At 45.8% G+C, this 26,929-nt stretch overlaps 1 protein-coding gene across 1 annotated transcript in view; it reads left to right on the plus strand.

Annotated features, from left to right (window-relative positions):
- The window catches only part of LOC135507938 (alpha-(1,6)-fucosyltransferase-like), a 113,872-nt gene that overhangs the window by 75,069 nt on the left and 11,874 nt on the right, over nucleotides 1-26,929 (plus strand). The window contains 3 exon segments of the mRNA XM_064927744.1: nucleotides 3,935-4,492; nucleotides 25,049-25,170; nucleotides 26,584-26,746. Of these exon segments, the coding sequence (XP_064783816.1) occupies nucleotides 4,290-4,492; nucleotides 25,049-25,170; nucleotides 26,584-26,746 (488 nt within the window). The 5' untranslated portion in view covers nucleotides 3,935-4,289.

Genomic DNA, 26,929 nt, shown 5'->3' on the forward strand with positions numbered 1-26,929 from the left:
GCATTAACAGAAATGAATGTAACCGAATGGTACGTTTGCTACTGGTGACATATATGTGATGGTGAATTCGTAAAACAGAAACAATCAAGCGGCAAACGATTCACACGAAACACTGAATGTGGAAGAATTGGTGGGAGACAGCTGAGTGCATTCTGGGGAGAGAAGTACCTGTTCTCTCTTCGTCACACCCCATCCCTTCTTTTTTTGTCTTGACATCTTTTATTACACAGAAGACACATTATCTTCACACGTGTTTCCGATGCTTTTCACTGACAGCCGCAAGACAACAATGAGCTAGGCCTTTTTCCACGCACGGTGCTGATGAAAGACGACCTCATTATGCCATTTTTCTCCTGTCCTCTTGTTTTTCATCAACGTTCTTTCAATATCCTTCAGGTGCTGTTTTAGAATGGCCTTTAGAATGGCCTTTTTCCCGCGAATTGCATTTTGTTTTGTCGGATGCTTCATTACAGGAGTGGTATATTCTGTTCAGATTAACTCCCAACATCTAAATGGGATTTGTGTCATTCTGGGCGCCGTGGGTGGTTGGCCTAATGGGTTACACACCCAATGCATATGGGTACGGTAGATTTCTTAAAATCTCCCTGGTCACATTGTCCAGCACCAACATGTTGTTGGTGGACGCCTTAAGTCTTAAGTAGCTTAAATCAGTTATTTAACAGCAAAACAACAGCATTCAGGATTATAACTTTAGCTGGGATGGTATATAGGCACTAGGCCGGTGGTTGAGCGTTGATCATACAGGCCTAGCAGTGTTGGTGAGAGAGAGTGAGAGATGAAAGACGAGGGAGAGAGACGAAAGAGAGAGACGAGGGAGAGACTAGAGAGAGAGAGACTAGAGAGAGAGAGACTAGAGAGAGGAGAGAGACTAGAGAGAGAGAAAGAGACTAGAGAGAGAGAAAGAGACTAGAGAGAGAGACTAGAGAGAGAGAGAGAGAGAGACTAGAGAGAGAGAGAGACTAGAGAGAGACGATAGAGAGACTAGAGAGAGAGAGAGGGAGACGGGAGACTAGACAGAGACTTGAAAGAGGCTAGAGACTAGAGAGAGTCTAGAGACGAGAGAGAGAGAGACGAGAGAGAGATAAACGAGAGAGAGAGACTAGAGAGAGAGAGAACGACTAGAGAGAGAGACTAGACAGAGAGAGACTAGAGAGAAAGAGAGGAGAGAGACTAGAGAGAGAGACGAGAGAGAGAGAGAGAGACTAGAGAGAGAGACGAGAGACTAGAGACTAGAGAGAGAGACTACAGAGAGATGAGAGACTAGAGAGAGATGAGAGACTAGAGATAGATGAGAGACTAGAGAGAGAGACTAGAAAGAGATGAGAGACTAGAGACGAGAGACTAGAGAGAGAGAGACGAGAGAGAGAGGGAGAGACTAGAGAGACGAGAGAGAGAGACTAGAGAGAGAGACGATAGAGCGACTAGAGAGAGAGAAGAGGGAGACGGGAGACTAGAGACTAGAGAGAGTCTAGAGACGAGAGAGAGACGAGAGAGAGAGAGAGAAACGAGAGAGAGAGACTAGATAGAGACTAGAGAGAGAGAGAGACTAGAGAAAGACTAGAGAGAGAGGCTAGATGGAGAGAGACTAGAGAGAGACTAGGAAGAGAGAGAGACTAGAGAGAGAGAGAGGCGAGAAAGAGACTAGAGATAGACATGAGAGAGAGACGAGAGACTAGAGAGAGAGACGAGAGACTAGAGAGAGACGAGAGACTAGAGAGAGACTAGAGAGAGACGAGAGACTAGAGAGAGAGAGACTAGAGAGAGAGAGACTAGAGAGAAAGAGACTAGAGAGAAAGAGACTAGAGAGCGAGAGAGACTAGAGAGACTAGAGAGAGAGGCGAGAGAGAGAGACTAGAGAGAGAGAGAGACTAGAGAGAGAGAGACTAGAGAGAGACAATAGAGAGAGAGAGAGGGAGACGGGAGACTAGACAGAGACTTGAAAGAGGCTAGAGACTAGAGAGAGTCTAGAGACGAGAGAGAGAGAGACGAGAGAGATAAACGAGAGAGAGAGAGACTAGAGAGAGAGAGAACGACTAGAGAGAGAGAGAGACTAGACAGAGAGAGACTAGAGAGAAAGAGAGGAGAGAGATTAGAGAGAGAGACGAGAGAGAGAGAGAGAGACTAGAGAGAGAGACGAGAGACTAGAGAGAAACTAGAGAGAGAGACGATAGAGAGACTAGAGAGAGAGAAGAGGGAGACTAGAGACTAGAGAGTCTAGAGACGAGAGAGAGAGAGAGAGAAACGAGAGAGAGAGACTAGATAGAGACTAGAGAGAGAGAGAGACTAGAGAAAGACTAGAGAGAGAGAGGAGAGAGACTAGAGAGAGACTAGGGAGAGAGAGACTAGAGAGAGAGAGAGACGAGAGAGACTAGAGAGAGACTAGAGAGAGAGACGAGAGACTAGAGAGAGAGACGAGAGACTAGAGAGAGTCTAAAGAGAGAGGAGATATACTAGAGAGATGGAGACTAGAGAGAGATGAGACTAGAGAGAGACGAGAGACTAGAGAGACGAGAGACTAGAGAGAGACTAGAAAGAGATGAGAGACTAGAGAGAGAGACTAGAAAGAGAGAGACTAGAGAGAGATGTGAGAAACATCTGAACATGACATTTTTAGTCAACACAGCTGTTATATTGTGTCAGTTGATTTGACTTTTTGGTTGTGAAATTCTAAGTTGATTAAACACGTTGATCTTTGTTGAGTTTGTGTGAGAGGACGAACTGGTGTCTCCAAAGTGGTCACACAACTCTCCAAAGTGATCACAGTTCCTAAGTCATTTCAATACACTTTTCTGACCCAAATAAGAGTCTTCAACCACTGCATTATCCCTGCTATCCCTGCACATTGCACGTACAGTATGGTATTGGCACTGACCCTGTATATAGTTTACTGTGCTTGCTTTCTCGTGGTTCTTCTTATTTCTATTTCTTGTGTGTTTTTGTTCTACTTGACTTTAATATATATATATATTATATATATATATATATAATGTATAGTACTACCGATGTTGATTACTGTATTGTCGGGAAAGAGCACGAAAGCCATTTCACTGTACTTGAAACTTGACAGACAAGCAGGCAGCACTACGCAGCTGAAGGTCAGTCTGCTGATTAATTAATTGAGTCCGCCCTTTGTTCACGCTCGCCCCAAACCACTGCTACAATCTATAATACATTGTATATTCTCCACACAGAAATCCATAACTAACTAGTCTCTTATGTATTCAGCCAGCCTGCCAGTCATTTGTAATGAAGGGATAAGTATTCTATATCCCCTGTAATGAACATAGAATATTCAGCCATATCCATTATCGTTGCTGAACCGTTCAACTCGTTGCTGGCCTGTGATGTCAAAAATGTGTGTGTCTGTGTGTGATCTCCCTGCCTGCTCTGAGACTGTGTGTGTGGCCAGGGTCCTGGGGGAGGAGTGTATGTATGTGAACAGAGCTGTGTCGGGGGGGATCTCTCCTCAAATAGAGGGGAGTAGACCTCTATGCTGACATCCACACGCTCCTCCACATAACAATGGTTTAACCCAGTTTTATTATTAGACAAGGGAAGTACCGGTAGCCACGTTTCTATTTTCAGTGTTCTCTCTCACAGGCAGTTAGCCGTTGGTTGTGCTCTGATCAGCGGTGGATTTTTTTGTTTTGCGCTCGGTAGGTTTGTGTTAAGTTAACTGGTGCGTTTGTGGTGTGTAGAAGTGGGTTTGTGGTGTTTTCAGCCAGTTTGTTGATGTAATGCTGAGTGGCATGTGGCGTTTGTTTACTGCTGTGTGGTGAATTCATATAGCGAGGGGCACCTGACTCTGGTTTATCACAGAGAAAGAGAGGACGGGTGGAGGAGGAAGATAAGGGCTGCAGTTTCTCTCAGATTTTGTCAGTGACCAACCCTACTTTGTTTGCTCTTTGAACAGAGAGAAGACCACTTCATAGAGACCCAGAGAGACATCTGCCAATCAGTCAGTCAAGACTACAGAGACACAGAGGGTGACAGACCAGACTACCAGACCCAGGATCAGCACACGCCCAGTCCAGCCTAGACCAGAGAGGACTCGGACATCCTAACTCCCTGGAGGAACCATAGCCATGCATTAACTAACCCCACCAACCCTACCTGAACTACCTCTCACCATCTCCGTCCTCCCCCCTCCCCCCCTACGCCCTCCGGCATTCTCACCATGCCTCAAGGCCTATTGTGACGGGAGTGCTGTTCACCCCTCCCCCCCCCCCATCCCTCACCCCTCCACCCCAGCCCCAGAGGGGTGAAAGATGCGCCCATGGGCAGGTTCGTGGCGCTGGATCATGCTCGTGCTCCTGGCGTGGGGCACACTGCTGTTCTACATCGGAGGTCACCTTGTGAAGGACAGCGAGCACCCGGAGAGATCCAGCAGAGAGCTGTCCAAGATCCTGGCCAAGCTGGAGAGACTGAAACAGCAGAACGAGGACCTGAGACGCATGGCTGAGACACTCAGGTGAGACGCGTGGCCGGGACTAACTGACACACTGACTGGAGTTTGGCTCTCGCTCCGTTTCTGCCTCTTCCCCCTTGTCTTTGTCTCTACTCGTAGCTTTCTCTTTTTCTGTCTCTGTCTCTCTCACGTTCTGTCTCTCACTCTCTCGCCTCTCCTTCCGTTTCACTGTGAGATGTTAAGCACCATTACTTCACTGCATATTATCTCACCCAATAATCCCAGGCAGCGTTGGTAATCTGTATTCTTACATTACTGGATTTAGATGAAGTAGACTTCAAGGTGTCAAGAGTATTTCCTCTGCTTCCTTACTTCGTGGATTTTTGTTGTGTTCTGATGAGACGCGGGTTAAAGTAGTCTAACGTCAAGAGTATTTCCTTTCCTTGCTGCAGTTTACAAACCGGAACTAAATCCATGTAATGTCGGTGCCTGTCATGGTAGCTATGGTGTAGTGTAAGATGGCGTGTTGTGATACGTGATGGACAGGGTGCCAACCTGGGCTGATGGGCTGTGTCTAAAGGCCGTGAGAAAAGCTGTTCTGTTATTGCGCTTGTCACATGCCTTATTCCGGCCCTCAAAACACTGGCGTGCCGATTTTGATTCAAGCCTGAAGCAACAGTCAAGAGTTGTGAAGTGATAGGGTCTGTCCTAATTTAACGTTTCTAAAGGTTGTTCAGAGTAAAGGAAAGATGTGCAGAAGTTGTTCTTACAGCGGGCTGATTTGAGACATTCACACATGTACGCTCAAACTCATACACGGGTACGCTCACACACATACACAGCCTCCCTATCTTTTTCTCTCTCACACTCCGTTGTACTTAGCCTGCTCTATTGAAGGAGAGCGAGAGCGTATCTAAGCTAACCGATCTAAGGTCAGTTCTGTGTGTGTGTCACCTTTGGTAAAGGTTAGAATTGGGGTATGTAAACTGATCCTAGACCTGAGGAGCAGCTCCTACCCAGAGCCAGTAGTAGTAGTGGAGCTTCAGAGTCAGACATTACTGACCCCTGCTGTATGTAGTGGTCAGCACTGGCCAATGGCCATGAGTAGGCCTCAGCTCACATTGTTAGCGTTACTGCAGTGTTACTGCGGCGTTACTGTGGCGTTACTGCAGTGTTACTATGGTGTTACTGCGGTGTTACTGCGGTGTTACTGTGGTGTTACTGCGGCGTTACTGCGGCGTTACTACAGTGTTACTGCGGCGTTACTACAGTGTTACTGCGGCACTACTGCGGTGTTACTACTGTGTTACTGCAGTGTTGCTACAGTGTTACTACAGTGTTACTGCGGTGTTATAGCGGCGTTACTGCGGTGTTATAACGGTGTTACTGCAGCGTTACTACTGCGTTACTGCAGCGTTACTGCGGTGTTCCTACGGTGTTCCTACGGTGTTACTGCGGCATTACTGCGGTGCTACTACGGTGTTACTACGGTGTTACTGCGGTGTTACTGCGGTGTTACTACGGGGGGGTGTTACTACGGTGTTACTGCGGTGTTACTGCAGCGTTACTGCGGTGTTCCTACGGTGTTCCTACGGTGTTCCTACGGTGTTACTGCGGCATTACTGCGGCGTTACTACGGTGTTACTACGGTGTTACTGCGGTGTTACTGCGGCGTTACTGTGGCGTTACTGCAGTGTTACTATGGTGTTACTGCGGTGTTACTGTGGTGTTACAGTGGTGTTACTACAGTGTTACTGCGGCGTTACTGCGGCGTTACTACAGTGTTACTGCGGCACTACTGCGGTGTTACTACTGTGTTACTGCAGTGTTGCTACAGTGTTACTACAGTGTTACTGCGGTGTTATAGCGGCGTTACTGCGGTGTTATAACGGTGTTACTGCAGCGTTACTACTGCGTTACTGCAGCGTTACTGCGGTGTTCCTACGGTGTTCCTACGGTGTTACTGCGGCATTACTGCGGTATTACTACGGTGTTACTACGGTGTTACTACGGTGTTACTACAGTGTTACTACAGTGTTACTGCGGTGTTACTGCGGTGCTACTACGGTGCTACTGCGGTGTTATAGCGGCATTACTGCGGTGTTATAACGGTGTTACTGCAGCGTTACTGCAGCGTTACTACTGCGTTACTGCGGTGTTACTACGGTGTTCCTACGGTGTTACTGCGCCGTTACTACGGTGTTACAGTGGTGTTACTGCGGCGTTACTACAGTGTTACTACGGCACTACTGCGGTGTTACTACTGTGTTACTGCAGTGTTACTACAGTGTTACTACAGTGTTACTGCGGTGTTACTGCGGTGCTACTACTGTGCTACTGCGGTGTTATAGCAGCATTACTGCGGCGTTACTGCAGCATTACTGCAGTGTTACAGCGGCGTTACTACGGCGTTACTGCGGTCTTACTACGGTCTTACTGTGGTGTTACTACAGTGTTTCTGCGGCATTACTACGGTGTTACTGCGGTGCTACTACGGTGTTACTGCGGTGTTAATACAGTGTTACTACAGTGTTACTGCGGTGTTACTACAGTGTTACTACGGCGTTACTGCGGCATTACTATGGCGTTACTACGGTGTTACTGCGGTGTTACTACAGTGTTACTACAGTGTTACTGTGGTGTTACTACAGTGTTACTGCGGCGTTACATCGGCGTTACTGCGGTGTTACTGCTGTGTTACTACAGTGTTACTGCAGTGTTACTGCGGTGTTACTGCGGTGTTACTACGGTGTTACTACAGTGTTACTGCGGTGTTACTACAGTGTTACTGCGGCGTTACATCGGCGTTACTGCGGCGTTACTGCGGTGTTACTACGGTGTTACTACAGTGTTACTGCGGTGTTACTACGGTGTTACTGCGGTGTTACTGCGGTGTTACTACAGTGTTACTGCAGTGTTACTGCGGTGTTACTACGGTGTTACTACGGTGTTACTGCGGTGCTACTACGGTGTTACTACGGCGTTACTACGGCGTTACTGTGGCGTTACTGCGGCGTTACTGCGGCGTTACTGCGGTGTTACGGTCCTTTCTCAAGTCCAACGGGTTTGAATAGTATTTGCAGTTGCAATGGGGTGGTGTACAGGGTTGTGTCGACAGTCTTAATGGGGTGGTGTACAGGGTCCAGGCCCTGTGGTAATGGGGTGGTGTACAGGGTTGTGTCCACAGTGTTAATGGGGCGGTGGACAGGGTTGTGTCTACAGTGTTAATGGGGTGGTGGACAGGGTTGTGTCTACAGTGTTAATGGGGTTGTGTACAGGGTTGTGTCTACAGTGTTAATGGGGTGGTGTACAGGGTTGTGTCCACAGTGTTAATGGGGTTGTGTACAGGGTTGTGTCTACAGTGTTAATGGGGTGGTGTACAGGGTTGTATCCACAGTGTTAATGGGGTGGTGTACAGGGTTATGTCTACAGTGTTAATGGGGTGGTGTACAGGGTTATGTCTACAGTGTTAATGGGGTGGTGTATAGGGTTGTGTCTACAGTGTTAATGGGGTGGTGTACAGGGTCCAGGCCCTGTGGTAATGGGGTGGTGTACAGGGTTGTGTCGACAGTGTTAATTGGGGTGGTGTACAGGGTCCAGGTCTTGTGGTAATGGGGTGGTGTACAGGGTTGTGTCCACAGTGTTAATGGGGTGGTGTACAGGGTTGTGTCTACAGTGTTAATGGGGTGGTGTACAGGGTCCAGGCCCTGTGGTAATGGGGTGGTGTGCAGGGTTGTGTCTACAGTGTTAGTGGGGTGGTGTACAAGGTCCACGCCCTGTGGTAATGGCTGCTCTGCTATGTGTGGAGGCCAGGCAGCATAATGAGAAGCAGCCAGTGAGACTTAAATATGCGTCCCATTTGGCACCTTATTCCCTTCATAGTGCAATAGTTTTGACCAGGGCCCTAAAAGGCTCTGGTCAAAAGTAGTGCACTATAAAGGGAATAGGGTGCCATTTGGGGTATAGACTGAGACTGCAGCAGTGTGCTGAGTCTCTCTGAGGAACTGCAGTAATGAGACTTCTGGCTGCACTGCTAACAGAGCTGTCTGAGTGGGACAGAGCGTGTGTGTGTCTGTGTGTGTGTGCATGTGTGTCTGTGTGTGTGTGCATGCTTGCGTGGTTTCACTATCCTTGCCGGTCCCCACAAGGAAAAGTGCCATTTTTGGTATAGGGGTTAGGTTTAGGGTTATAATTAGGGTTATGGTGAGAATTACGTTTAGGGTTAGGGGTTAGGGTTAGGAGTTAGGGTTAGGAGTATGGTTACGGTTAGGAGTTAGGGTTAGGAGTTAGGTTTAGGATTAGGGTTAGGAGTTAGGGTTAGGGTTAGGAGTTAGGGTTACAGTCAGCAGTTAGGGTTACTGTTAGGAGTTAGGGTTACAGTCAGGAGTTAGGGTTACAGTCAGGAGTTAGGGTTAGGTTTAGGGTTTGACGTTAGGGTTAGGTTAAGGATTTGGCGTTACGGTTCGGTTAAGGATTTGGCGTTACGGTTAGGTTAAGTGTTAGGTTAAGTGTTGTGTTTTGTTAAGGTTTATGGTTTGGCGTTAGGGTTAGGTTAAGGGTTACGGTTAGGTAAGGGTTAAGTGTTAGGTTAAAGCTTTAGGGTTTGGCGTCAGGGTTTGACGTTAGGTTTAGGTTAAGGATTTGGCGTTAGGGTTAGGTTAAGGGTTAGGAGTTAGGGTTGGGTAAAGGGTTACGGTTAGGAGTTAGGGTTACGGTTAGGCTAGGCTAGGCTAGGAATTAGGGTAAGGGTTAGGAGTTAGGGTTAGGTTAAGGGTTATGGTCCGGGTTAGGAGTTAGGGTTAGGTTCAGGGTTACGGTTAGGATAAGGGTTATGGTTAGGTTAAGGGTTAAGGGTTAAGTGTTAGGTTAAGGGTTAGGTTTAGGGTTTGGCGTTAGGGTTAGGTTAAGGATTTGGCGTTAGGGTTAGGTTAAGGGTTACGGTTAGGTTAAGGGTTAAGTGTTAGGTTAAGGTTTAGGGTTTGGCGTTAGGGTTAGGTTAAGGTTTGGCGTTAGGTTAAGGGTTTGGCGTTAGGGTTAGGTTAAGGATTTGGCGTTAGGGTTAGGTTAAGGGTTACGGTTAGGTTAGGTTAAGTGTTAGGTTTAGGGTTTGGCGTTAGGGTTAGGTTAAGGATTTGGCGTTAGGGTTAGGTTAAGGGTTACGGTTAGGTTAAGGGTTAAGTTTTAGGTTAAGGGTTAGGTTTAGGGTTTGGCGTTAGGGTTAGGTTAAGGATTTGGCGTTAGGGTTAGGTTAAGGGTTGGGTTTGCGGGTTACATGAAATCAGATTAAGAATGGGAATTAATTGTTTGGTCCCCACAAGGATAGTAAAGCAAACGTATGTGTGTGTGTGTGCATTTTATATCTTTAAAGTGGGCGTTGGTTCGGTCTCTTCTAAGGGTTCATCTTTATTATATATTGACTCAATGGTCAATTTAAAACGGGCTAGCACCCTGAGCAGTTTCACCCCATCTACTTTAGCTGGGCTGTCAGTCATTCTGACAAGCTCCCTGTGGACACACACTTATGATGAGCTCAGATGGGTCCAGCAGACGTGTGCGTGCGCACAACAGCGATGGTGAGTGCTGGGTAGATTGACCCTTCGCTGGTTGATTGACAGGGTGATGGATGAGTGAGGGATGAAGGGACAGAGGGGTGGAGAGAGGGAGGGAGCTGGGTGCGGGGTAGTACACCCCCCCCCCCATCTATAAACTAAGTATTGTTGACAGTAGGACCTCTGGAGAGAGGAGGATGACAGCACCAGGACGAGACACAGGAGGAGACGTAGGGACCTGATAACCAATACAGTGGTGTGTGGGTTTACCAGCATGTGACCAAGCCTCAGTATGTGCGTATGTTTACTACACCAGCATGTGTGTTCAGTCAGACAGTGTCCGAGGATGGAGGGGAGTTGATTTTGTTACTGTGTGTGTGTATAGTCTGTGTGTCTGCCTGGTTCGTATGGTCTGTGGATGTTGCTATAGGCCTATTTTCAGCTAAGCTGAGGTGTAGTCGTGTTTGTGCCCTAACTTCACCCTGTTCAATCAAACTAACTCAACAATACATTTTTCCCGAGTAGCGAGACAGGTGATTTTTTTTCTACCAAGACTCCTGTAAATAAAAGGGTCCTTCCTGGTCACTATGGTGCTATCTCGCTCCAGAGTAGCTGTCTGCCAGCCTGTCAGACTGCTTTTGTGTTGGTAGCGATTGGAGGGAGGGAGGGAGTAAATGGAGGAGAGACAGAAGAGAACGAGAGATGGAGAGGGCGGTCAGAGATGGCGAGAGAGAGGAGACACTTCTGTTGTGTGTGTGTGTGTGTGTGTGTGTGTGGCGATGGAGGGATGAGGTAAGGAATGGAGAGGAGAAAGATAAAGGGAGATGGAGGCTAAAGCAGAGGCTGGCCAAGAAGATCTCCTGCAGCTGATTACACAGAGGTGTCGACACTGCTTCTTCCTCTGCAGCAGCCAGCAGGCGTTATCCATGTAGCTCCCTGAAGTTCACCATCCGGTTTAGGAAGGCACAGAAGCATTTACAATACAATCACTCTGCAGTGTATAACAGTAGCCTGGGGAAATGGCTCTGATATAATCCTAACAGTGATTTAGTCAGACACACATGATGTAAATCACCGCTGGGACAGTTGCAGAATTGACTTCATCTCTCAGGCACTTTTTGTCCATCCGTCATCTGAATAGGGTTGGGAGTGTATTTTCTATTTCATGGCCATATCAAAGGCACAGATTTAAAGCCAGACAAGTTATCAACCATATTCCTTATAGCTATTGTGACAAAGTGTGTGTATTTCAACAATAAAGCACAAGAGACCGTGCCACGTGCTGAATAGAGTCACAGGTAAATGGCGTTGTTCGGCTCGACGCGAAGCAAACAACAATTGTTGTCCGCTGAAAGTTGACTAGCAGCAACAACTGGAACCTAAAAGACACCCACCATGAGCGCCCAGGAAATTTTGCCAAGAAGAGGCAAACAAAAGAAAAAAACCACACACCAAACTTCAAGACAGGAGTCAAAACAAAAAAGTAGTGCAAAACAAAAATCAGGGGAAGATCAGATAAAGGATTGTTTTGTCTAGAAATCAAAAATAGGGGGCGTGTTAACCCTCTATATCTCTCAAGACAACTTGAGTACTGGGCCAGCCGCTCATAAATATCACCTGGGCCAGCACAGGTGAAACACCTTCCAACTAACGAGATGGACAAGCCAGCACTAGGTGTAACACATGCTGACTAACGAGGTGACACCAATCGTTGCTAACGCGCTATACGTGTGGAAAATTCCAACCTCAAATCATAAATGTAAAAACCACAAGCTGTAACAAGGTCCCCCTTAAGACAAGTTTGCTCACCACCAACAGAAAACAATTTTAATTTCACTTAAATGCGTCACTCCTTATGCGTCGCCTTCTCCAATATAAACATGGCGTCAACTGGCTGTCAACAATTAAATAGAAAACAAAACAAACACTTTTTTTTTTAAATATATTTTTCATATATATATAGTTGCCTCAAACTCTGAAGTTTTCAGAAACGGGTCAAATAAAGTATGTTTTTAATACTCCCACCCCCCTGGAACGAGCGCAACCAAAATAATACTCATCTAAACACAAAACCGCCCACCCTTGAAAGACAATCAGCAACCACGTTGTCCTTACCACATCCATAGTAACTTTCCTCTCGTGATTTTCCTCAGTAGAATGGCCCTCAGGGAAGCGAGTTGCAGCTTACACGATGTTCAAGAGAAACTAGGTTACCACTCTTTTCTGGACACTGTTCGCTCTCTATGGTACAGGGGAGATCGCATTTCAAATTTGACACGTCGTTTCCGAGGTCGGACAGGCAAACAGCTAGGCTTATATTAACCCGACCACTGTACCAAACTGAATGCTAGGCTAGAAACAAGGGGAAATACAGCAAAGTGAACATGATATTCCTATGAAGGCGACGTGAGAATTCAGATGGACCTGTTAGCAGGCTTAGGTGTGCCTGTCTAGGCCAATACAGCACGGCTTGGAACGCTGCTCGTCCAGTAAGCATCCAGAATCCAAACAACCCGTTTTATAATGGACATTAAAGGTACATTAGTGTCAACTGAATGTGTTCTATTTAAGACCTGGTCCTTTATTTCACTGGCCTGTTTCTGTTCTGTAAGGCGTAGAACTGACCGCGATGAAAGCGTTCAACTGTGATTTCTGCGTGTTTTAAGCTGACGGGAATGGGACTGGGTTCATCCCCCCCCCCGCTAATACAGACATTAAACTGTCTTCTAAGCATTAGTTGGTGTAGGCAAACTCTCACTCAGACACGCGCACACACACACACAAGCCCAAACATACACACTCACTCGCTCAGATATTCTGACTTGCTTTAATGCACTTTGACAGACTCACTTAAACACCAACTGAAACACGCAAGGCTTAATTCTGATTGCTGGCTACATTTAGACACACACACACACACACAGATCCAACCGATATGCCTCTCGAGTGGTGTTGATGGCAGTGATGCAATGTTACTGTATGTCACACAGTCGATTCTCTCACACACAGCTCAACTCTCCTTTCTTTCACTTCCTCTCCCACGAGCTGACACTCTAGAGGCTACATGCCTTTGTCCCACTCGACCTACATATCCCACACATCCATTGTGTGTCTGAATGGCCCTATAATGGAGCGTATACACTAGCCGTTAACGCAGAAGCACAGAGCCGCATCTCTGCCTATATCCTTTACAGTTTCCATTCATCCACAGCCACTGTGACTGCAGGTGCTGGTCAACTATAGTGTGGTATGTAGGCAATAGGGTGCCATTTGGGATGCAGACAGTGGCTCCCAGTCCCTATCTACTAGCCCAGTGTGTACAGTGTGTACATTGTGGCTTACACCATAGTGGGCTGATAACAAAGAAAGGAACTAGGCCACTGCAGCTACGTGTGGAATTACTTTTTGTTATTTTGTTTTTTCTTTGGTGTGTGTGTGTGTTTTGCACCCAGATACTCTGCACCCTCAGGGCTCTGTTCTGTCTTATTCCCATCGCTGGGTTGCAGCAAGAGAGACTTTTCTCCCAGCATCAGGACGATTCTTATTTTTACACCGCTGTTGTTTTATCCTTCTCTTCTTCTCTGCGTTAGAGAGGTACGTGTCCTCGTTCTCTGTGCAACTCCCCCCTCCCCTTAACCAGTGGAAGCCATAAAACATTTAAACCACGGTTCTGAACTTTATACCAACCGTTTTAGGGTCCATACATATCCATAGGGATACTGGTATTTTTTATCCTACACTATACAATAAGCAAGAAAAAGGTTAGCTATCTATGTTGCGTATACAGTGGGGCAAAAAAGTATTTAGTCAGCCAACAATTGTGCACGTTCTCCTACTTAAAAAGATGAGAGGCCTGTACATTTTCATCATAGATACACTTCAACCATGACAGACAAGATGAGGGGGGAAAAAATCCAGAAAATCACATTGTAGGATTTTTAATGAATTTATTTGCAAATTATGGTGGGAAATAAGTATTTGGTCACCTACAAACAAGCAAGATTTCTGGCTCTCACAGACCTGTAACTTCTTCTTTAAGAGGCTCCTCTGTCCTCCACTTGTTACCTGTATTAGTGGCACCTGTTTGAACTTGTTACCAGTATAAAAGACACCTGTCCACAACCTCAAACAGTCACACTCCAAACTCCACTATGGCCGAGACCAAAGAGCTGTCAAAGGACACCAGAAACAAAATTGTAGATCTGCACCAGGCTGGGAAGACTGAATCTGCAATAGGTAAGCAGCTTGGTTTGAAGAAATCAACTGTGGGAGCAATTATTAGGAAATGGAAGACATACAAGACCACTGATAATCTCCCTCGATCTGGGCTCCACGCAAGATCTCACCGCGTGGGGTCAAAATGATCACAAGAACAGTGAGCAAAAATCCCAGAACCACACGGGGGACCTAGTGAATGACCTGCAGAGAGCTGGGACCAAAGAAACAAAGCCTACCATCAGTAACACACTACGCCGCCAGGGACTCAAATCCTGCAGTGCCAGACGTGTCCCCCTGCTTAAGCCAGTACATGTCCAGGCCCGTCTGAAGTTTGCTAGAGAGCATTTAGATGATCCAGAAGAAGATTGGGAGAATGTCATATGGTCAGATGGAACCAAAATATAACTTTTTGGTAAAAACTCAACTCGTTGTGTTTGGAGGACAAAGAATGCTGAGTTGCATCCAAAGAACACCAAACCTACTGTGAAGCATGGGGGTGGAAACATCATGCTTTGGGGCTGTTTTTCTGCAAAAGGACCAGGACGACTGATCCGTGTAAAGGAAAGAATGAATGGGGCCATGTATCGTGAGATTTTGAGTGAAAACCTCCTTCCATCAGCAAGGGCATTGAAGATGAAACGTGGCTGGGTCTTTCAGCATGACAATGATCCCAAACAAACCGCCCGGGCAATGAAGGAGTGGCTTCATAAGAAGCATTTCAAGGTCCTGAAGTGGCCTAGCCAGTCTCCAGATCTCAACCCCATAGAAAATCTTTGGAGGAAGTTGAAAGTCCGTGTTGCCCAGCAACAGCCCCAAAACATCACTGCTCTAGAGGAGAACTGCATGGAGGACTGGGCCAAAATACCAGCAACAGTGTGTGAAAACCTTGTGAAGACTTAGAGAAAACGTTTGACCTCTGTCACTTTTGTTATTGACCAAATACTTATTTTCCACCATCATTTGCAAATCAATTCATTAAAAATCCTACAATGTGATTTTCTGGATTTTTTTTCCCTCGTTTTGTCTATCATAGTTGAAGTGTACCTACGATGAAAATTACAGGCCTCTCTCATCTTTTTAAGTGGGAGAACTTGCACAATTGGTGGCTGACTAAATACTTTTTTGCCCCACTTTATGCATCTGTTGGTCACGGATAGCTTAAAAAAAAGTAGGGGTATGGATCAGAAAACCAGTCAGTATTGGGTGTGACCACCATTTGCCTCTTGCAGTGCGACACATCTCCTTCGCGTAGAGTTGATCAGGCTGTTGATTGTGGCCTGTGGGATGTTTTCCCACTCCTTTTCAATGGCTGTGCGAAGTTGCTGGATATTGGCGGGAACTGGAACACGCTGTCGTACACGTTGATCCTGAGCATCCCAAACATGCTCAAGGGGTGACATGTCTGGTGAGTATGTAGGCCATGGAAGAACTGGGATATTTTCAGCTTCCAGGAATTGTGTACAGATCCTTGCAACATGGGGCCGTGCATTATCATGCTGAAACATGAGTTGATGGCGGCAGATGAATGGCACGACACTGGGCTTCAGGATCTCGTCATGGTATCTATGTGCATTAAAATTGCCATTGATAAAATGCAAATGTGTTTGTTGTCTCTAGCTTATGCCTGCCCCACCATGGGGCGCTATGTTCACAACTGTGACATCAGCAAACCTCTCACCCACGCGACACCATACACGCATCTACCCGGTACAGTTGAAACAGGGATTTATCCTTGAAGAGCACACTTCTCCAGTTCTCCGGTTGTGAGGCCGGTTGGCCGTACTGCCAAATTATCTAAAATGACTCTGGAGGTGGCTTATGGAAGAGATAGACAGATTCAATTTCCAGGCAACAGCTCTGGTGGACATTAAATGCAGTCAGCATGCCAATTGCACGCTCCCTCAAAACTTGAGACAGGTGGATGGATTATTTTTGCAAATGAGCAATGCTCACTAACAGGGATGTAACCAAATGTGTACACAAAATTTGAAATACATTTTGTGCGTATGGAACATTTTTAGGATATTTTATTTCAGCTCATGAAACATGGGACCAACACTTTACATGTTGTGTTTATATTTTAGTTCAGTGTAAAATTGTTTATTCAATTTGCAGTAATGTTAAATGCTTTAGCTAGGCTCTTTATATCCACTGGTTTTCACATGATGACAGCCTGGTTTTCTGGTCATTAAAACATTTAACAATTAAATTACAGTTCATATAAATGTCAAACACCCATATAGAAAAATAAATGTATAGCTAGCTGGCAAATTAACTTTAGCTAGTCAGATAGCTTGTTAAATTGCGATGTTCGTGAATGTATTTTATGACCCAAAAATATACAAAATCGTTTGTCTCTACATGAACTAATATACCCTTAGTGTACAAACATTAGGAACACCGTCCTAATATTGAGTTGCACCCCCTTTTGCCCTCAGAACAGCCTCAATTCGTCAGGTGCGTGGACTCCACAAAGTGTTGGAAGCACTCCATGTGGATGCTGGCCCTAGTTGGCTGGATGTCCTTTGGGTGGTGGACCATTCTTGATACACACGGGAAACTGTTGAGCATGAAAAACCCAGCAGCATTGTCGTTCTTGACACACTCAAAACAGTGTGCCTCAAACCTACTACCCTATCCCGTTCAAAGGCACTTCAATATTTTGTCTTGCCCATTCACCCGCTGAATGGCACACAATCCATGTCTCAAATCTCTTAAGACTTAAAAATCCTTCTTTAACCTGTCTTCTCCCTTTTTCCTCCATCCTAGTATTTTTTTCAGCATTTATTAATTGAAGCAACTCTCCATGGTTGGGTTCGCAGAGCATCATGAGAGTTTTGGGAAACACTCGATAGAAAATCTGCATCTTGATTTGCTTAGTCTGGATGGCCAGCTAGAGGGATGACAAGGCACTATGCCTCACTCAAAGTTCATTTGGGATACCACTACGCCTCGATGGGGGTCATGCAAAACGGAGGGGGAGGAACACATTTCATGTTGTGCTTTAGTGAAGGTCTATACATTATTCTACTGGGGTGGAAAGTAACTACAGGTCGACCGATTAATCGGAATGGCCGATTTAATTAGGGCCGATGTCAAGTTTTCATAACAATCGGAAATTGGTATTTTTGGGCGCAGATTTTGCCGATTTTGTTTTTATTAATATATATATATATATTAATATAATATATATATTTATACCTTTATTTAACTAGGCAAGTCAGTTAAGAACACATTCTTATTTTCAATGACGGCCTAGGAACTGTGGGTTAACTGCCTTGTTCAGGGGCAGAACGACAGAATTCACCTTGTCAGCTCGGGGGATCAAATCTTGCAACCTTACAGTTAACTAGTCCAACGCTCTAACCACCTGCCTCTCATTGCACTCCACGAGGAGCCTGCCTGTTACGCGAATGCAGTAGAAGCCAAGGTAAGTTGCTAGCTAGCATTAAACTTATCTTATAAAAAACAATCAATCAATCATAATCACTAGTTATAACTACGCATGGTTACTAGTTTATCTAGCGTGTCCTAATCAATGCAACGCTGGGGGATGATTTAACAAAAGCTCATTTGCGAAAAAAGCACAATCGTTGGACGACTGTACCTAACCATAAACACCAATGGCTTTCTTAAAATCAATACGCAGAAGTATATATTTTTAAACTTGCATATTTAGCTAAAAGAAATCCAAGTTAGCAGGCAATATTAACCAGGTGAAATTGTGTCACTTCTCTTGCGTTCATTGCACGCAGAGTCGGGGTATATGCAACAGTTTGGGAAGCCTGGCGAATTAATTTGCCTGAATTTGACATAATTATGACATAACATTGAAGGTTGTGCAATGTAACAAGAATATTTAGACTTAGGGATGCCACCCGTTAGATGAAATACCGAACTCTAGATGAAATGATGAAATGATAGTTTCCGGATTCGACCATATGAATGACCAAAGGCTCGTATTTATGTGTGTTATGTTATAATTAAGTCTATGATTTGATAGAGCAGTCTGACTGAGCGATGGTAGGCAGCAGCAGGCTCGTAAGCATTCATTCAAACAGCACTTAGTGCGTTTTGCCAGCAGCTCTTCGCAAGCACAGCGCTGTTTATGACTTCAAGCCTATCAGCCTAATGACTGGTGTAACCGATGTGAAATGGCTAGCTAGTTAGCGGGGTGCGCACTAATAGCTTTTCAAACGTCACTCGCTCTGAGACTTGGGAGTAGTTGTTCCCCTTGCTCTGCATGGGTAACGCTGCTTCGAGGGTGGCTGTTGTCGTTGTGTTCCTGGTTCGAGCCCAGGTAGGAGAGAGGAGAGGTACGGAAGCTATACTGTTACACTGGCAATACCAAAGTGCCAAAACATCCAATAGTCAAAGGTATATGAAATACAAATGGTAGAGGAGAGAAATAGTCCTATAATTCCTATAATAACTACAACCTAAAACGTCTTACCTTGGAATATTGAAGACTCCTGTTAAAAGGAACCACCAGCTTTCATATGTTCTCATGATCTGAGCAAGGAACATAAACGTTAGCTTTCTTACATGGCACATATTGCACTTTTACTTTCTTCTCCAACATTTAGTTTTTGCATTATTTAAACCAAATTGAACATGTTTCATTATTTATTTGAGGCTAATTGATTTTTGTTGATGTTTTATATTAAGTTCAAATAAGTGTTCATTCAGTATTGTTGTAATTGTCATTATTACAAATAAATAAATAATAAATCGGGCGATTAATCGGTATCGGCTTTTTTTGATCCTCTAATAGTAACTGGAAGAGAGGCTGTGATGGAGGGGGGGGGTACTGGGATTGAGGCCATGTATTCCTCCGTCCTTCCCATCTCAGTCTCTCTTCCAGCTTACTATCCACCCCAGTGGAAAAATTTCAGCATTCAGCTGTATAGACCTTCACTACAGCACAACATGAAATGTACAAATATAAGCTTTTTGTACTTGTAGATCCTAGACATTGATTCACTCAAGTGAGAGCTGTGAAACTGATGGGGTGTAGATATGGCAGCGAGGGCTGTTGTCTCACTCTGTCATATAACACACATCTTCCGGAACTGTGTGTGCATGCATAACATGGCGTGTGTGTGTGTGTGTGTGTGTGTGTGTGTGTGTGTGTGTGTGTGTGTGTGTGTGTGTGTGTGTGTGTGTGTGTGTGTGTGTGTGTGTGTGTGTGTGTGTGCATCGATAATGTGTGTGCATGGGTGTGTTTGTGTGCTTAGATATATGGTGTAGGGTGTATGCTTTGACTGTGTGCCTGGCCTGCGTGAGAGTTCCTGCTGGCCTCATTTGCTGAGTGTGTGTTGTGTCATGTTACCCCTGTCCCTGTTCCCTGTATATTGATCCTGAGGACAGGGAGGAGGGTGTGTCGGTGTCCATCTGATCCACCCAGCCTTCTCAGCCTGTCCGAAGGCGCTACAGCTGCTTTGACAATAGATAGCCTTCTGGGTCCTGAGTATTACTTTAGTGGTCTATTAGATACATGCAGGGAGGAGGACACAGCGGGCTCAGAGGGATCTCCAGTTTCACTCTGACACTATAGTAAAGGGATACCCAAGCTGAAGCTGAGAATCCATTGTGTGTGTGGATTCTAATTTGTGTGGTTTTTGAGAGTGTCAAAAAAAGCGGGCTTGTGTGAACTTTGCTGAATATAAATCACTGTACTGCTTTGTTTTATACTTTAATGAGATGTTAGTAGTATTGTTGATAGTCACAGCTTTGGGTATGACAGTAGACCGTTATTTTCCCTTTTGATATACATTATCTAAACCCCAGCCTCTCTCTCTCTCTCTCTCTCTCTCTCTCTCTCTCTCTCTCTCGGCATGAAGTAACAATGTACATATTGACAAAGCTTATTTTGGATATTTACAATAAAAAAATAGATAAAAATTAGAATAAAAATTCTCAACGGGACAACAGTAACAACAATAACCAAGGGTCAAAATAACCATACATTCAACAATAAGCATAGAGTAGGGTACGTGTGCAGGTTGATTGGTCTGTCAGACACTGTCCCTCAACTTATAGCAGGCAGCAATGTAGTGCGCTGCCAACCCACAGCTCTCTGCGTCCTCCCCCAACAGGACGGGTAGCCTATCCTCATCAGAGAGGTCTTTGAAACCTTGAATAAGGGTTTCAAATTTGGAAAAATTACACTCTAATTGTTTTATATTTTTTACATTTTGTCAGGAAATGCAGCTCCGTCTCAGGTTCTGCTCTCTCTCTCTCTTCTCGACACTCCTCCTATCCTCTCTGACTCTCCTGCTCTCCTCTCCTCCTTGCCTTCTCTCTCTCTGACTCTTCTCCTCGACCCCTCCTCTCCTCCTCTCTGACTCTTCCTCTCCTTCTCTCCTCTCTGACTCTCAGCTCATTTCATCCTTGACCAGCCAAGAATGACATAACATTTTGACATTGCGGTTTCTTTCCCCTGTTTCAATCTCTGTACTGTGGCTGTGCATTCCTGATGACAACCATGCACTATGATGTGACCAACCAGACACACACACACACACACACACACACACACACACACACACACACACAGGGAAACCCGCTGTTTACCATTACAGAACTCCACGCATCATTTCATGCTAGAGACTGAAACATATTTATTCTCAGCCAGGCTCCCTAGATAAGACTACTGCTTCTGCTGCCTGCTGCGTTCATGGAATACCAGTCACCACGGTTACTCTCACATCCTACTCGGTTCATATTTTGTCAGGCCATACACTATGTGAGGTAGCTACAGTATATCACAAAAGTGAGTACACCCCTCACATTTTTGTAAATATTTAAGTATATCTTGTGACATGTGACAACACTGAAGAAATGACACTTTGCTACAATGTAAAGTAGTGAGTGTACAGCTTGTATAACAGTGTAAATTTGCTGTCCCCTCAAAATAACTCAACACACAGCCGTTAATGTCTAAACCGCAGGCAACAAAAGTGAGTACACCCCTAAGTGAAAATGTCCATATTGGGCCAATTAGCCATTTTCCCTCCACGGTGTCATGTGACTTGTTAGTGTTACAAGGTCTCAGGTGTGAATGGGGAGCAGGTGTGTTAAATTTGGTGTCATCCTCTCACACTCCCTCATACTGACTGGTCACTGGAAGTTCAACATGGAACCTCATGGCAAAGAACTCTCTGAGGATCTGAAAAAAATAATTGTTGCTCTACATAAAGATGGCCTGGACTATATAAGAAGATTGCCAAGACCCTGAAACTGCAGCACGGTGACCAAGACCATAGTGGCCACCATGGAAGAGGACTCCAGTGGCAACCTGTGAAGCTCTGCTGAACTCCATGCCCAAGAGGGTTAAGGCAGTGCTGGAAAATGATGGTGGCCACACAAAATATTGACATGTTGGGCCCAATATGGACATTTTCACTTAGGGGTATACTCACTTTTGTTGCCTGCGGTTTAGACATTAATGGCGGTGTGTTGAGTTAGTTTGAGGGGACAGAAAATTTACACTGTTATACAAGCTGTACACTCACTACTTTACATTGTAGCAAAGTGTAATTTCTTCAGTGTTGTCACATGAAAAGATATACTCAAATATTTACAAAAATGTGAGGGTGGATAGAGGGGGGGTGGAAGGGGAGGCCCAGCCCAGCTCAGAGATGGCTTTCAAGGATGTGGGTGTTTGTTGGTAATGGATTTTAGTCCAAAAAATATATATATTTTTTTTCACCTTTATTTAACCAGGTAGGCTAGTTGAGAACAAGTTCTCATTTTCAACTGCGACCTGGCCAAGATAAAGCATAGCAGTGTGAACAGACAACACAGAGTTACACATGGAGTAAACAATTAACAAGTCAATAACACAGTAGAAAAAAAACGAGTCTATATACATTGTGTGCAAAAGGCATGAGGAGGTAGGCGAATAATTACAATTTTACAGCTTAACACTGGAGTGATAAATTATCAGATGGTCATGTACAGGTAGAGATATAGGTGTGCAAAAGAGCAGAAAAGTAAATAAATAAAAATAGTATGGGGATGAGGTAGGTAAAAATGGGTGGGCTATTTACCGATAGACTATGTACAGCTGCAGCGATCGGTTAGCTGCTCAGATAGCAGATGTTTGAAGTTGGTGAGGGAGATAAGTCTCCAACTTCAGCGATTTTTGCAATTCGTTCCAGTCACAGGCAGCAGAGAACTGGAACGAAAGGCGGCCAAATGAGGTGTTGGCTTTAGGGATGATCAGTGAGATACACCTGCTGGAGCGCGTGCTACGGGTGGGTGTTGCCATCGTGACCAGTGAACTGAGATAAGGCTGAGCTTTACCTAGCATGGACTTGTAGATGACCTGGAGCCAGAGGGTCTGGCGAATATGTAGCGAGGGCCAGCCGACTAGAGCATACAGGTCACAGTGGTGGGTGGTATAAGGTGCTTTAGTGACAAAATGGATAGCACTGTGATAAACTGCATCCAGTTTGCTGAGTAGAGTGTTGGAAGCTATTTTGTAGATAACATCGCCGAAGTCGAGGATCGGTAGGATAGTCAATTTACTAGGGTAAGTTTGGCGGCGTGAGTGAAGGAGGCTTTGTTGCGGAATAGAAAGCCGACTCTAGATTTGATTTTTGATTGGAGATGTTTGATATGAGTCTGGAAGGAGAGTTTACAGTCTAGCCAGACACCTAGGTACTTATAGATGTCCACATATTCAAGGTCGGAACCATCCAGGGTGGTGATACTAGTCGGGCGTGCGGGAGCAGGCAGTGAACGGTTGAAAAGCATGCATTTGGTTTTACTAGCGTTTAAGAGCAGTTGGAGGCCATGGAAGGATTGTTGTATGGCATTGAAGCTCGTTTGGAGGTTAGATAGCACAGTGTCCAAGGACGGGCCGGAAGTATACAGAATGGTGTCGTCTGCGTAGAAGTGGATCAGGGAATCGCCCGCAGCAAGAGCAACATCATTGATATATACAGAGAAAAGAGTCGACCCGAGAATTGAACCCTGTGGCACCCCCATAGAGACTGCCAGAGGACCAGACAGCATGCCCTCTGATTTGACACACTGAACTCTGTAAGGAAAGTAGTTGGTGAACCAGGCAAGGCAGATATCCGAAAAACCGAGGCTACTGAGTCTGCCGATAAGAATATGGTGATTGACAGAGTCGAAAGCCTTGGCAAGGTCGATGAAGACGGCTGCACAGTACTGTCTTTTATCGATGGCGGTTATGATATCATTTAGTACCTTGAGCGTGGCTGAGGTGCACCTGTGACCGGCTCGGAAACCAGATTGCACAGCGGAGAAGGTACGGTGGGATTCGAGATGGTCAGTGACCTGTTTGTTGACTTAGCTTTCGAAGACCTTAGATAGGCAGGGCAGGATGGATATAGGTCTGTAACAGTTTGGGCCCAGGGTGTCTCCCCCTTTGAAGAGGGGGATGACTGAGGCAGCTTTCCAATCCTTGGGGATCTCAGACGATATGAAAGAGAGGTTGAACAGGCTGGTGATAGGGGTTGCGACAATAGCGGCGGATAGTTTCAGAAATAGAGGGTTCAGATTGTCAAGCCCAGCTGATTTGTACGGGTCCAGGTTTTGCAGCTCTTTCAGAACATCTGCTATTTGGATTTGGGTAAAGGAGAACCTGGAGAGGTTTGGGCGAGTAGCTGCGGGGGGAGCGGAGCTGTTGGCCGAGGTTGGAGTAGCCAGGCGGAAGGTATGGCCAGCCGTTGAGAAATGTTTGTTGAAGTTTTCGATAATCATGGATTTATCGGTGGTGACCGTGTTACCTAGCCTCAGTGCAGTGGACAGCTGGGAGGAGGTTCTCTTGTTCTCCAATAGGGGAGGGTGGGTTGAAGGTGCCTTTCTCTCTCCCGCTTCTCTCTCTCTCTCCCGCTTCTCTCTCTCTCTCTCTCTCTCTCTCTCCCTTCGCCTCTTTCTTTCTCTCTCTCCCTTCGCCTCTCCCTCTCTCCCTTCGCCTCTCCCTCTCTCCCTTCGCCTCTCCCTCTCTCTCTCTCTTTCTGTGTGTGTCTGTAGCACGTGGGTTGATGAATTGCTACTGCCAGTGAATGATTTGCCCTGCGGTCACCGGTTGCTCTCACACCTTACCACTGATCATTATACACACACACCTCACCACTGATCATTATACACACACACCTCGCCATTGATCATTATAAACACATGCACGCACACACACACCCTCCCATGGTCGGCTGGCATACCTCACTACTGATCACTGCATTAAATTGGCACTGGGAGGTGGGAGGAAGCGCATCCAAACGCAAAGGCCCCTGGGAAATCAGCCTGCCAACAATCACCTTGACCTGGAAGGACAGGGACACACACATCTATACTGTATACACAAACACACAGACACACACACCTATAATGTATGCACAAACACACACACCTATAATGTATACACAAACACACACACACACCTATAATGTATACACAAACACACAGACACACACACCTATAATGCATACACAGTGCCAGCTGGACACTTACAGTAAAAACAAAAATCATCCCTGCCCCAGGCGTTCTCACTGACCTCTCCACTGTATTATTGGTTAACGGAGAACCAGGCTAACCACTGACACCCTGTCCTGTATGTTTACACTTCTCCCTGCACCAGGCTGTATTCCAGAGTAGGGTTGAATATTTTCTCACTGTTTTACAAATGTTCCATCCTGAGAATAAATCACTTTTCTCCCAAGTAACCCAGTATTTCCTGCCATTGGTAACCGGGTTCCTGCCATTCAACCCTATTCCAGACCACCTCAATTCCTCTCCCCTGTCTCTAGGTTACCAGGGCCAAGTTGTGAATGAAGCCAGACTGACCTCTAACCTCTCCTCTCCCCCTGTATTGTAGGTTACCAGAGGGCCAGTCTGACGGGGGCCCGGTGGTGAGTGCAGGCAGACTGCGGATCCTGGAGGAACAATTGATCAGAGCTAAGGAACAGATCAACTCCTACCGCAGCCTGCCTGGAGACGGTATGACACTCACATTGCGCATGAACACATACACATGAACTTGAGATGCACACACGCGCACACACACACATACATACACACCTTGGAAATTAGGACAGGAGGCAGTGAGGAGGAGTATTCCCAGGCAGGATTCCCTGTCCACTCCTCTTTCCTCGTATTTCAGCCAGAAATCTTCCGTCCTTGTCCTTCACAGTAACACGAGCCACACATGCAGCTCTTTTCTGGGTCAGCTACTTTCATTGGCCTGCTACAAACCTTTGTGTCATTTGAAACATTATGAAAACATGATCAAACCACCAGCGGGCCGGATTGGACACCCCTGCTTTAATAGTCCAGTTTAGGCTACTATGCCTGTCGATACATTAGCAGGGCTACTCTGTCTCTGTACTCTGGCCCTGTCCGTGTAGGAAAGGCATGCACTTAATGACCTCTGTGACACTTATTATGTCTGTGGCACTAGGCCTAGACACTGATCTAAGGACAGTTTGCACTTGACCTTTTAAGGCTGGATGGGCGACTGGCCCTTTGTAGGCCCGTGGACCATTCACTTTAAAAGTTCCTTTCTGTAAAACTGGAGGTGGGTGTACAGACCCACAAGCCACTGCAGCCCCCCCCATGATGATTTCTGTTTTTGGGGGGGGGGGACTTAGTCGGGGTCTCAACTTCATGTTGAGAGTTAGAATAGTAGAATACACAAGGTGCAATTTATACCTGTTGTTTTGGATCAGCAGTCACTCAATTAGCCCATGTCAGCAAAACATTTTTAGAATGTTGAGTTAGTCTAGCGGGCAGCTATCTAAACTTGTCGTGAACATTGTCAGGTAATCAAATTAAAAACAGAATTTGCCTCCACCCCATGGAAAAATGTGTAGAATTGCAGGAAATGAACTTTTAAACTTTAATCTTTTCTCTTGGTTGTCACAAGGGGGGGCCACTAGAATGTTTTTAGAGGGGGTGGGGGGGTGGTATGGATGTGGGTACGCAGACACAGGAGCCACTGCGGCCCCTGATGATGAGTTCCGTTTATTGGTGGCCCCCACCCACATCAAAGTTGCCCATCTCTGCTTTAGGGTGAGAGTAAGTTATCCTTGGATCTGTTTCTAAGGGCAATTTGTATTGTCCATTGAAATGGAAAGAAAATGTTTTGCTGTAGTCTGCAGGTCAGGGGTTAAGTGCCTTACTCAAGGGATCAGCTGACTGTGTGTGATGTGATGTCCTGTGTTCTCAGCTGATCCCGGATCTGTGTCTAAGGTCAACCCCTATATGGTGCTAGAGAAAATCTCAGCTGACTATGTGTGTATGTTATCGTATATACGTCTTCTCCCAAAATGCATATGATTGAATGATAAATATGTGTGAAACAACCTTCCATTGTCCTACCTTTTCCCCTTCCTGTGTTCTTCTTATTTCCAGGGCCAGGTAGGAACCAGGAAGAGCTGCGGAGGAAGATAGAGAACGGGGTGAAGGAGATCTGGTACTTTGTCCGCAGTGAGGTCAAGAAGCTGGGTCACATGGAGCAGGGGGACCTGCAGAAACACATCGACACACTGTTGCAGGAGCTGGGACACCAGCAGAGGTAACACACACACACACACACACTTTGCTGCTGGAGCTGGGGCACCAGCAGAGGTAACACACACACACACACACACACACACACACTTTGCTGCAGGAGCTGGGGCACCAGCAGAGGTAACACACACACACACACACACTTTGCTGCAGGAGCTGGGACACCAGCAGAGGTAACACACACACA

The sequence above is a fragment of the Oncorhynchus masou genome, chromosome 21, assembly GCF_036934945.1.
Source record: "Oncorhynchus masou masou isolate Uvic2021 chromosome 21, UVic_Omas_1.1, whole genome shotgun sequence".
Taxonomy (NCBI): Eukaryota; Metazoa; Chordata; class Actinopteri; order Salmoniformes; family Salmonidae; genus Oncorhynchus; species Oncorhynchus masou.